Source organism: Dermochelys coriacea, chromosome 3 (genome assembly GCF_009764565.3).
Source record: "Dermochelys coriacea isolate rDerCor1 chromosome 3, rDerCor1.pri.v4, whole genome shotgun sequence".
Lineage (NCBI taxonomy): Eukaryota > Metazoa > Chordata > Testudines > Dermochelyidae > Dermochelys > Dermochelys coriacea.
In genome coordinates this window covers 199,450,192-199,462,319 of record NC_050070.1, presented here as the reverse complement: position 1 = coordinate 199,462,319, position 12,128 = coordinate 199,450,192, and the positions used below count along the sequence as shown (strand labels likewise).

Below are 12,128 nucleotides of genomic sequence, written 5' to 3'. Positions count from 1 at the left end.
CTGGCTGGGCTGGAGGCAGGAGAGGACGGGATTTCCTCTTCCCCCTGCAAGGACCGGCTGGGCTGTGTCAGACCCACCCCTAGAAACCTCCTCCAACTGCAGGAAGCTCAGCATCCTCCCCTGCTTCCTGCCCCCATCGCTCCTTAGCTGCAGGGAGAGGGGTCACTGTACGGGGAGCTGTTCCCCACATCCACCCAACTCCTGTGCATCCGGACCGCCCATACCCAGACACCCGCACCAAGCCTCACCGTGTATACCTAGAACTCCCCTAGTTCTCCATACCCAAGCCCCAACCCATTCATGCTCAACCCCTGCATCTGGAGCCCCATGAACCTAGACCCCCCTGCCTCCAGACTGCCACCCCTGCACCCAGACAATCCCCCATTGAATTCCCTGCACTCGACCCCACCCCCTGCACCAACCTGAGCCCCCACATCCAGACCCCCACACCACTGACCCCCAACTAGCTGCATCTAGACCCCCACCCCACCAAGCCCCACTCCCCCAGCACCCAGACCCCCCTACTGAGATTCCCACACCTGGAAGCCCCTGCAGAATCCCACTGTCCCGGCACCTGGAATCCCCCCAACAAGCCTCTGTGCATCCAGATCCCCTCACATTTAGACCCCACACTGAGCTGCCTGTACCCAGAGTCCTCTCACCCCCACAACTGGATCCCCCCCCACACTGAGCCCCTCTACATTTGGATCCTGCCTTGAGCCTGTCTGCCCCACACCTAGTGCTCCTTGCAGGGTCCCAGGGTGTTTCTGGGGCAGGTCCAGGCCTTGTACTGTGTCAGGGTCGGGTGCAGCCTCACCACTGAGTCCGTCTCCTGGGGGGTGGGTGATCTCCCATCTTCGTGCAGCCAGTGGCCTGTGCTCCCCACTGCCATGCTGCAGCCTCTACATTTATTTATTGACAAATAAAACTTTCAGAATTTTGCAAAATTTTAAAATGTGTGTAGAATTTTAAAAGTTTTGATGCAGAATGTTTAGGCGCAGAATGCCCTCAGGAGTAATGTTCTAAAGAGCTGTTGCAGTTGACTCAAGGGATTTTTCGTTTTTGTTTCAATAGACATTAAACCACAAAGCTCCTGTCTCTTAATACAAACCAGCAAGTCTAGAATTAAGGCTAAAATGCCATCTCTCTCTCCTAGTCCATTTTGCCTACAAATTGGAAAATTCTCAACACCGGCAGATTTGGCCCTTCAATGCCTGTGAACAACAGGGCAGATTAAGGATGCGATTTCAGTTTGAGCGACGTGTTGAGAGGATTTTCTGCTCATACATATTAATCCACATTTGCACACCCACTTTTGGGGGTGCCGTTATCATGCTTTCCATGAAATCAAAATTGGGCCCCCAAAACTATTGACATGCAAGATTCTGGGCTGCTTTTATTTAAATAGTGATTTCTGTTTGGATTGTTAGAAGCATTGTGATATAATGATGCAACACTGAGGGTGATGCATTGCAACTGTATAATTACACTGCAGAGAGCAGAATGGTGCATCCACATTACAGTACATAGGTGCTGACTCCGTGGGTGCTCCAGGACTGGAGCACCCATGGGGAAAAAATGGTGGGTGCTGAGCACCCACTGGCGGCACCCCTACCAGAACCTTCCCCTCCCCCCGCACTTCCTGCCCACTGGCGGGCCCCACCGATCAGCACCTCCCTCTCCCTCCTGCCGCCTGCCACGGATCAGCTTGGGGGGGAGACGCGAGGGTGCAGTGCGCTTGGGGCTGGGGTCCAAACTGGGCAGGGTGGGGATGGGAAGAGGTGTGGGCAGAGCGGGGCTGAGAAGAAGCAGGGTGGGGGTTGGGGCCTTGGGGGAAGGGGTGGCAGGGGGAGCCTGGGCAGAGCTAGGGGGAGCACACCCCAGCAGACTGCATTTCACCAACATTTTGCCACATTTAGCTTCACAGTTTAGAAGGTAAAGGAAGTGAAAGACCTGAAATAGCTATAAAATCCTAAGTATGAGATCAGCTGTTGCACTGGGACTATACAAATGACAGCACTGCAAGAAATTTTAAAAGTCACTCTACAAGCAGTGTGTGGCAGTTAGTCTCTGACATGCACACCCATCCATCTCAGGATGTTGCTTGCTGTTTGCTAGCCATGGCAGGAAACATTGACTCTCTCTTATACACAAGTAATCTGCTTGTTGATCATTCCCCCACCCCCTCAAACCTGAACAATAATGGGTTAAATCCAGAAGAGGTCACCATCTCCCAGTTATAGTCTCAGGTATTTATTACCATCTAGCATCAAACCATGGCAGACTTGAAAGAATGTATTATGTCACATAACAGACACCTGAGGATCAGCAAGGAAAATGTAATACACTCTTCGAGTCTCCGCTGGTATTTTTAAAATGACCAGGGCAAAGCTCAGCATCTACTGTTTATACTGCCAGCAGAACCTCTGCAGTGAATTATTACCTTGCAAGGATTCTAGGGTATCTGTTATTCTACAGCTCTTCCCCAGGCCATCTACAATGGACTCAACAGAAGCCGCCCAGTTGTGCCCCTGCTCCTTATTTTCATTGGGTTATATGTAGATTTAAAATAATAACGGCCCCCAGCCAAGGCTCCAGGTGCCCACATGTGGCTAACTGTAAAGACAATGAAATAGGTAAAAGCCCTCTATAGGCCTGACACTATTCACAATTGTGAAGGTATTTGCAATTGTGCACATATGCTCTGCTGAAAGGCCTAGGAGAGTTAACTTCTTTCCTTAGTGAACTTCCCCTCATTTTGACCTCTTTTCTACATGTGAGAGGGACCCCTTACCAGTGATCAACTAGTTCTGATTTTCTGGGCAGTGGATTTGATCCATGAGCTATAGATATATATATCGCCTTCCTCTGTAGCATGCAGCAGGGGTCACTTGCTGGAGGATTCTCTGCATCTTGAAGTCTAAACCATGATTTGAGGACTTCAATAGCTCAGACATAGGTGAGAGGGTTATTGCAGGTGTGGGTGGGTGAGATTCTGTGGCCTGCGTTGTGCAGGAGGTCAGACTAGATGATCATAATGGTCCCTTCTGACCTTAATATCTATGAGTCTATGAGCTGTAGTTAAGGCAAGCCCTGACAATAAATTATTGTAAGAAAGCCTGAAGCAGTGTGGAAGCTCTGCAAGGCACTGGTTTGTATTACTGTGCACCAGTAACAAGCCCACAATAAAGTTCACTGGAAAGGAGATGGAAGGGAAATAGGCGCTACATTAACCACATGGTTTTTGCATCCTGAGAGTTTTCTGGTCTTACTTTTGAAATATATGATGCAATGGAATAAAAATTATATGCTGAAATGCTTCTTTGAAGGGCTTTCATAAAAAAAGAATAGTAGTTAGCTAAGTACATATATGCTCAATAAAATAGCATCGAAAGGGTGTTCATTTGAGCATAATACAATTAGCCCAGTAACGACCGTGTTTTCACACGTTTTTTGTTATTCCATGGTTCTCTCGGCTGGTGACAAATGCTTTACTGGAGCTTGCCAGGCAACCCAAGTTTCTAAGATTTTTGGACCATTATTTCCATATTTGTCTCTTTCCTCCCAACTACTTTCACTCCCCTAGCAGCGGAAGAGAATGTAACTGAAGAACAAAGCACACAAATACATTTTCAGTTTGTTGGGGCAGGCGCTATTGCATTCACTCACTGAAAAACATTTGGTATCCTGCCAACAAGTAAATATGAATATATTAGCAAGTCGCCATCAGTTTAAAAGGTGGAGCTGACGTGGTCGCCAACCAGTGTTGGAGTCTGAAACAGCAGTGCTGGAATGCGGGGCCGTGGGAAGCCCTGGAAGCGAGCAGAGGGTGGCTGAGAGGTAGTGGGAGGGAGTGGGGAGAAAGACCGGGGGAGCTGAGGGAGGCCTGGGCGAGCAGGAAGTGACTCTCCATAGAGCCTGTCCTGTCCCTGCCTCCCCCTACCTGGGCCAGGCTCTACCCGCCACTATCCATGTGGTCCTGCTGTCCGACTCCAGCTCCACCCGGGACTCCTGGCAGCTCTGTCCCCCAATGCTCCCCTGGCTGGTCCTGGCTGCAGCATCCCCAGCTCCCTCCAGCTGACTTGCTGCCAAGTGCCCCCACCCAGGCCTAGCATCAGCACCTACTGACTCTCTGCAGCTGGGGAGAGAAAGGAGCCACCTGACCTGGGACCATCGCTGCTCCAGCTTCCCCCTCCCCCCCCGAAAAAAAAAGTGCCAGTTCAGCATTTTGGAGTATTTCAACACAGCTAGAGCATGGGCTCCAAAAGGTTTCATATTCCGCATTGTGCTTTACAGCTTTCACTAAGAAATTTCTCAACAAGTTGAGATGTCATCAACCATCCCTAACACATGCTAGGAAAAGGATATCTGGATATGTAAACTTGGCCACCTAACCAAATGGATGGATTTTCATTGGTACTGTGCACCTGAAACTTCTATTGGAATTCCTGGGAGTTACTGGGCAGCTTTGAAAAATCAGGCCACTTAGTTACATACCTAAATATAGATGTACGTGCCCTATCTAGCTCTAGGCACCCAAGTTTGGAACTTTTGGCCTGGCTATTTAAAGGACTGCCGAGCAAGTATACCAGTTATCTACAGGGAATCCACAAGGTCAGCCTGTTTCTCGTCATTATATTGTTAATATTTTCCTCCAGCACTAAACTCAACAGAGGTAATGCAATAAAAACTTTGTTTTTCATTGTTATTTACTGTTAAGAAAACACATCTATTAGTTTGTTTGTCTTTAGGGATTGAAGACACCTTCAGGACAGCTGCCACAGAAGTAAGCTTACTTGCAGGAAGCGAAGAGTTCAATGCCACCAAGCTATTCGAAGTTGGTAAGCAGCTGGCCATCTAGTATTTCTTACTGTAAAGAGACAAGCTCCTTTTAGGATTTTTTTTCAACTATCACTATAATATTTGGGCTCATAAGCCTCTGTCTTAAAAATGAGTCATATTCCAAATTGCTGTTGATTATTTTATTGTTAAGGAACAGCTCTAGACCTCAGAGTATCTTGGTTCTATCCCTTGCTCTGTCACGGGATTCTTTCTGAATAACTTTCTGAAAATCACCAAAGTCACTCTCTGTGCCTCAGTTCCCCCAGTTGTAAAACAGTGATGCTGCATCCTTACCTCACAGCAGTGCTATAATGCTCAACGTTAATTTGCAAGCGCTTCGATATTCTCAGTTGAAGGCGCTATAGCAGCACTTTATTCACGATCATTTTTATAAGAGTTATAGCTGTAGCTGATGTGAGCCTGATAATTTTATGAGCAGTGATAGCATATGTAGCTATGGATGGCAAGATAGGGTCAACCAAATCAATGCCTCAGGGTATGAGCTGATTGCAGTATGTAACTTTCTTCCATTCATGTACAACAGTGCACATAATGGGCCACGTGTACTGCTTCCCTACCATGGAAGCATCAGGGATTGGTCACTTATGGAGGTAGGATACTAGACAAGTTGGATCAACAGTGTTCTCTGGCATGGCAAATGCTAGTGTATGCTTGTAAGGCAAAGTATAATACTTATTGACAACCGGGCATGTGACTTAAATGTATGAAAAACTGAACATGAAATCGTTGAGTTAATAAGTTTGGAGTATTTAGGCCCAAACTTTGTTCACCTTACTCATGTGATGAGACCCATTGAGTGCTGACGACATAAGTAAAGTCGCTAGGGACCAAGTGGTGAGGCAGCAGTTCTGCAGAAAGGGATTTAGGGGTTACAGTGGATGAGAAGCTGGTTACGAGTCAACAGTGTGCCCTTGTTGCCAGCAGACTGAGGGACGTGATCATTCCCCTCTATTCAGCCTTGGTGAGGCCTCATCAGTAGTATTGTGTCCAGTTTTGGGCCCCACACTACAAGAAGGATGTGGAAAAACTGGAAAGCGTCCAGCGGAGGGCAACAAAAATGATTAGGGGACTGGAACACATGACTTATGAGGAGAGGCTGAGGGAACTGGGATTGTTTAGTCTGCGGAAGAGAAGAATGAGGGGGGATTTGATAGCTGCTTTCAACTACCTGAAAGGGGGTTCCAAAGAGGATGGATCTAGACTGTTCTCAGTGGTAGCAGATGACAGAACGAGGAGTAATGGTCTCAAGTTGCAGTGGGGGAGGTTTAGGTTGGATATTAGGAAAAACTTTTTCACTAGGAGGGTGGTAAAACACTGGAACGGGTTACCTAGGGAGGTGGTGGAATCTCCTTCCTTAGAGGTTTTTAAGGTCAGGCTTGACAAAGTCCTGGCTGGGATGATTTAGTTGCTTTTAGTTGCTTTGGGCAGGGGGGTTGAATTAGATGACCTTCTGAGGTCCCTTTCAACCCTGATATTGTACGATTCTATGAATGTGGAATGAAGCCCCTACTATGGGACCAGACCTATAGTTTGAGATGATTTGGACCCCCAAAAAACAAAATGAGAAACTTAATTGGTTCTCTCCAGTCCCCTTCTACATAATCCATTAACATCAGCCGTAAATGTTGTACTCTGGCCACCCCTCCACCCCGCACCAAAATTCATAGGTCTACTGCTATTAGACCATCCTAATTTACAGAAATTGTCTGATGGTACATCATGTAACTGGAACTGCTACTGGGTGCTGTAGACCAATCTCCATGTTCAAACTGCAGCTGCTTGAAAGATCCTTTTGGGAGAGGCAGAGGACGTGGCAAGAGAAAAATAAATGAAGCCCTAATCAAAGTATTTTTCATAAATGCAAGGCTATGCTGATCATCTTGGAGTCTTTAGTGTCATTACAAACCAGTTGAGCCTCACGTACCATTTCAGAACCCCAAGTAGTGTTACAGGAAGGCTGTGTGATTTTGGGTTTTGGAGCTGAGGGTCAACAGCAAGGGCTGCCAGCATCTATTCACAATTCGGAGTCACTGTTTAACCTAGGGCAAGTCACTTAACCTCTCTGTGCTTCAAATTCACTCACTTGCGAAACTGGGGTCTGATGTCTATTGTACTTCACTGGGCTGTTGCCAGGTTTAATTAAAGTTTGTAAGGCACTTTGAAAGACTAAGAAGATGAAAGCTGAGTAAGTGCCAAGGATACATGTAGTTATGGCAATGTAATGCACAGTAGGATGGCCTATTCCTGTCATATCATTCACTTACTTGCTTTCTTGATTATCCAATAACAAGATAAGTCACCACATTGGAAGTAGGCATGCTTCATAGCCCTTACTTGGTTACACAGAACTTTCTGCGGGACAGTTTCATTCGTTACCTTCATTGTGCTATCTCAGTAGCTATGTCATTAATTTACATGCTGCGTAATGTATCTCCCCTCCTCACACAGATACTGATAGTTGCGAAAGATGGATGAGCTGCAAAAGTGAGTTCTTGAAGAAATACATGCACAAAGTGGTTAATGACCTGCCCAGCTGCCCTTGCACCTACCCCACAGAAGTCGCTTACAGCACTGCGGAGATCTATGATCGGATTAAGCGGAAAAACTTTCGCTGGAAAGATGCAAGTGGGCCAAAGGAAAAATTGGAGATCTACAAGCCCACAGCCCGATATTGTATCCGCTCTATGCTTTCCTTGGAGAGCACAACGCTAGCAGCGCAGCACTGTTGCTATGATGACAATATGCAGCTGATTACTAGGGGGAAAGGGGCGGGCACACCAAACCTGATCAGCGTAGAATTCTCCGCCGAGCTCCATTACAAAGTAGACATTTTGCCTTGGATTATATGCAAAGGAGACTGGAGCCGATACAATGAAGCACGGCCCCCTAACAATGGGCAGAAATGTACAGAAAACCCTTCAGATGAAGACTATTACAAGCAGTTTCAGGAAGCAAGGGAATACTGAAGGGATTTTCCTCCTCAGACAGGAAAATGAGGATCATTCCCATAGATGGCACAATCTATTTGAAATGGGGTTGGTCAGTATCTTTAGTATGAGTGTATATATTTGTATATAATACATGTGTATTTTTCTCTGTGTGTGTGTGTGTGTGTAATTTATATATGCATATATCTATCTCACACACACTCACACTTCTGCATACAAACACATAAAACCTTTAATGATAGATGCTTATAGAGCAATAAAATGCATTTTATTTCAAAAGAAAGAAAAACCCACAGGGAAAAATAGTGTGAATAAATTCATGCTGAATAAAGGGCTTGATACAGATTTTACATCAGTGTAAATCAGTAAAGCTCTGATCCTGCTCCCATTAAAGTCAATAACAAAGCTCCTATTGATTTTAAATCATGCACGATCGGTTCGTAATTGCAGGGTAAAGTTAGGGGAAGTGAAATGCGAATCAGGCTCAAAGGCCCTGAGTCAGCAAAGCACTTAAGCACATGCTTAGATCTATCCCTGAACAGCAAACCACTTAATCACATGCTTAAATCCATTATAGTCAATGGGACTTAAACATGTGCTTAGAGATAAGCACAAACTTACCTGCTTTGCCACATGGACAGGGGTTTTTTTTTTGTATCAGGGCCAAAAAGCTTAAACTCTCATAAACAGTTTTTATATGTAACTTATTTAATATAAACACAGCTGTTAAAAAAAACACTTTCATTGGAGCTGTATTAATGAAAGTATTTAATCATATCTTTAAGAAGAGGGGAAGGATTGTTGGGAGGGAAAGATCTTGATTATTGGAGGAGAAAACAGGTAGAAATGCTGAAGGTCAATAAACCAACATTAATCATTCTCAGATGAAGCTTCCATTGCCCTTCCAGTCCCTCAGGTGTTAGCTGTATATATGTGGTAGGGTTTCCAGGAGATGCAGCTGCCATGTTCCTTTGGGCTACACCAAAAGAATCCAAAATAAGGCCTTGGATTCTGCAAAGACGTATGAATGTGCTTAACTTCCCACACTGTGCATAGTCAGTGACTTCAATGGGACTATGTACAGGGGCAGATCTACAGCTGCTATGAATGGTCATAGCTCCATGGAAGAGAATGTAGTCGTGACAATTCACACTAGAGAATCTGCCACACAGTGTGTACAAAGAAAGAAACAGTGTAAGTAAGTCTTTGCAGGATCAAGGGCTAAAGGGCCAAAATCTGCTGAGACTGAAGAGTGCAGTTAAAAGGAAAAGGATGTTGACAAAAACCTAGGCGATAACTGGGATTTCTTAATTCTTACATGTAATTAGAAGGGTTCTGCTATAAAGAAATAAGTGCACTTTTTAAAAAGGAGAAACGAATATAGACTTTTGAACATATTCACTGGGGTACAATAAGTTACCTTCTTAATTCTTTTTCCTTCCAGCATATCCTGACTGCACAGTATTATACAGAAAAAGCTATTCTTTAAAGAGTTTTTTGGGGGGGAAGGGATAAGGAGTTGTCAGTGATTTAAAAACTTGCATTATTTTTGTAAAGTATTTATTAAAATGTTGCTATAACTCATGCAATGGGTATTTTTAACATGCAGGGCTTCTGTAGTTGGAATGTGATGGCCAGGAAACAGACTATTTCTAGGCAAATGTTTAACTTGCAGATCTCCATGAAAAGTGAATCTATCAATAAAACCACAATTAAACAGTTGGTACCTGCATTCTCATTAAAGAAAAAGGAAATTGCAGTGTGTGAAAAGGAGTAATAAACACTTAAATTAGTTTGTCGAGAACTACACTGCTAGCTACATTTAGCTCACTTGAGTCCCAGTCAGTCAGTCATGCATACGTACTAAACATGAAACCTTACCTACTGGGATTCAGTTTATTATATGAGGATTAATCAGATTTCAGAAGGAAAACATGCAGATCTCTCGGCTTCTTGGTTTTATCAGAATCAACTGGCACCTAAGAATTGAGTAGTTGATCAGGGCAGGTCATCATATGTCCCTAAATGAAAGGACTGTCCCTCATTTCAGGATCTGTCCCCTGGATTTTTATAGAAACCAGTTTTTGTAAACCCTTGCAAGTCCAGTCATGGTAAGGAGCCTTGAGCCAGTGAAATTAACAGCAGATGGGCTAAACATTTAGGCATCTCAAGGATCACCCATTACAAAGGGAGGGAGTCTTTAAAAATGGACCAGTGTTTTGCCCAATTAGCTGCCTTGAAAATGGAGGAAGTGACGTAATGAGCAACTTCTAACAGCATGGGATGAAACCAATAACTCAGGTTTCTCTGGGAGAGAGATGTGTAGAGGAATCACAAATTAATGATATATTTTAAGATTTGTGGAACTATGGAGAGGTTTTTAATAAAACACCATGAACATTCAACCACACAACAAATATGGTATGTGGGGAAGGTAAATTATTTTAATAAACGAAGTGACACAAAAGCTGTCAAGACCCACTGCTTACAATGTGCCAAAATGAGAAACTTTTGGCAGCCCATTACAAATGTTTTCGGGATCAGTCTACATTTTCCTAGCACTGGTCCTGGAGCAGAGACCATGAGGAAGGAATTCTCAATCACTGTAGACTGTATTAAAAAAAGTAAAAGCAAAATTAGCGCTATTGTATCTGAAATTACAACGCATTTGGTTTTGTATCTTTGCATTCAACAACTGTTAAAGATCATTGTTCAAATATCTCCCTGGTGTAACTCTAACATGCTGGCATTCAGCCAGGCATGGATTTGACTCAGTCTCATTAATTAAACAAATGGAGAAATCGGGCCCTAACCTGCTAGACACAGTATAAACAGTTATGACCAAATCTTACCATGTAGTTTACAATAGAATAAAGCAAGCATATAAAACAAAGAGAAACAGGGGGAACTAAAGCATATCTAAGTACCGCGCGCGCGCGCGCACACACACACACACAGCCTAGCCAACCAGTGTTTTGAAAAGATTTTTGACACTGTCCAAGAGATTCTTTGACGAGTTCTCAACAGCCATTATGCCCCCCTCCTCCCAGAAGTTTATGTGAGGCCCCCTGTGCCCACTCTACTTTCCGTTAGGCTTTCTCCAGCTAAATAAATGACCCTTAATTTTGTCTTTTCTTTGAATGGACCTGGCTCTATGTTGCTGTTTCAAATGGTGAGATTATGTTAACAAAACCTGTAGGCCTATACATTCAGGCTCCAGGCAATGTGATTAGACCCGTGCATCACAAACAGTTTTTATTAGCTGTTTATTTCCCCCCCCCCCCGTGATTTGCACTGTCAGTGGAATGCAGCCCTTGATCCAGACCTCCCTTGTAAAGTGCTTTGAGATCTACTGATGAAAAGCACTGTACAAGAGCACCAGGTATCATCAATTAGGGCTGTCGCTTAATCGCCGTTAACTCACGCGATTAACTCAAAAATTAACTGCGATTAAAAATATTAATCGCACGGTTAAACAACAGAATATCAGTTGAAATTTATTAAATATTTAGATCCTATAAGTCCACACAGTCCTATTTCTTGTTCAGCCAATTGCTAAGACAAAAAAGTTTGTTTACATTTTCAGGAGATAATGCTGCCTGCTTCTTAGTTATAATGTCACCTGAAAATTAGAACAGATGTTTGCATGGCACCTTTGTAGCTGGTGTTGCAAGGTATTTACGTGCCAGATATGCTAAACATTCATATGCCCCTTCAGCCATGCTTCAGCCACCATTCCAGTGGACATGCTTCCATGATGATGATGCTCATTAAAAAAAATAGTGCGTTAATTAAATTTGTGACTGAACTTCTTGGGGGAGAATTGTACGGCCCCTGCTCTGTTTTACCCTTATTCTGCCCTCATGTTATAGAAGTCTCGGCTGATGACCCAGCACATGTTGTTTGATTTACGAACAGTGTTACTGCAGATTTGACAAAACACAAAGAAGGTACCAATGTGAGATTTCTAAAAATAGCTACAGCACTTGACCCAAGGTTTAAGAATCTGAAGTGCGGTCCAAAATCTGAGAGGGATGAGATGTGGAGCATGCTTTCAGAAGTCTTAAAAGAGCAATATTCCAATGTGAAAACTACAGAACCCAAACCACCATAAAAAAAAAAATTAACCTTCTGCTGGTGGCATCTCGCTCAGATAATGAAAATGAACATGCATCAGTCCACTATGGAGCAGAACCTGTCATCAGCATGGATGCATGTCCTCTGGAATGGTGGCTGAAGCATGAAGGGACATATGAATCTTTAGCACATCTGGCACATAAATATCTTGCGACGCCGGTTACGATAGTGCCATGCGAA

The 12,128-nt window shown here is 44.1% G+C and overlaps 2 protein-coding genes across 9 annotated transcripts in view; one reads left to right on the top strand and one right to left on the bottom strand.

Moving 5' to 3' along the window:
- The window catches only part of ISM1 (isthmin 1), a 67,933-nt gene extending 59,972 nt beyond the window's left edge, over positions 1-7,961 (top strand). Inside the window, exons 5-6 of the mRNA XM_038396341.2 lie at positions 4,752-4,841; positions 7,312-7,961. Coding sequence (XP_038252269.2) covers positions 4,752-4,841; positions 7,312-7,829 — 608 coding nt within the window. The 3' untranslated portion in view covers positions 7,830-7,961. The remainder of the gene's footprint in view (positions 1-4,751; positions 4,842-7,311) is intronic.
- Positions 7,962-8,477: 516 nt separating this feature from the next.
- TASP1 (taspase 1) overlaps positions 8,478-12,128 on the bottom strand; it is a 223,086-nt gene continuing 219,435 nt past the window's right edge. For 3 of the 8 annotated variants that reach the window (XM_043512094.1, XM_043512096.1, XM_043512097.1), the window contains one exon: positions 8,482-10,421. In XM_043512094.1, the coding sequence (XP_043368029.1) occupies positions 10,251-10,421 (171 nt within the window). In that variant the 3' untranslated portion in view covers positions 8,482-10,250. Of the gene's footprint in view, positions 10,422-12,128 lie in introns of all 8 variants that reach the window. The other 5 variants (XM_043512087.1, XM_043512088.1, XM_043512089.1 and 2 more) reach the window with 3 other exon arrangements.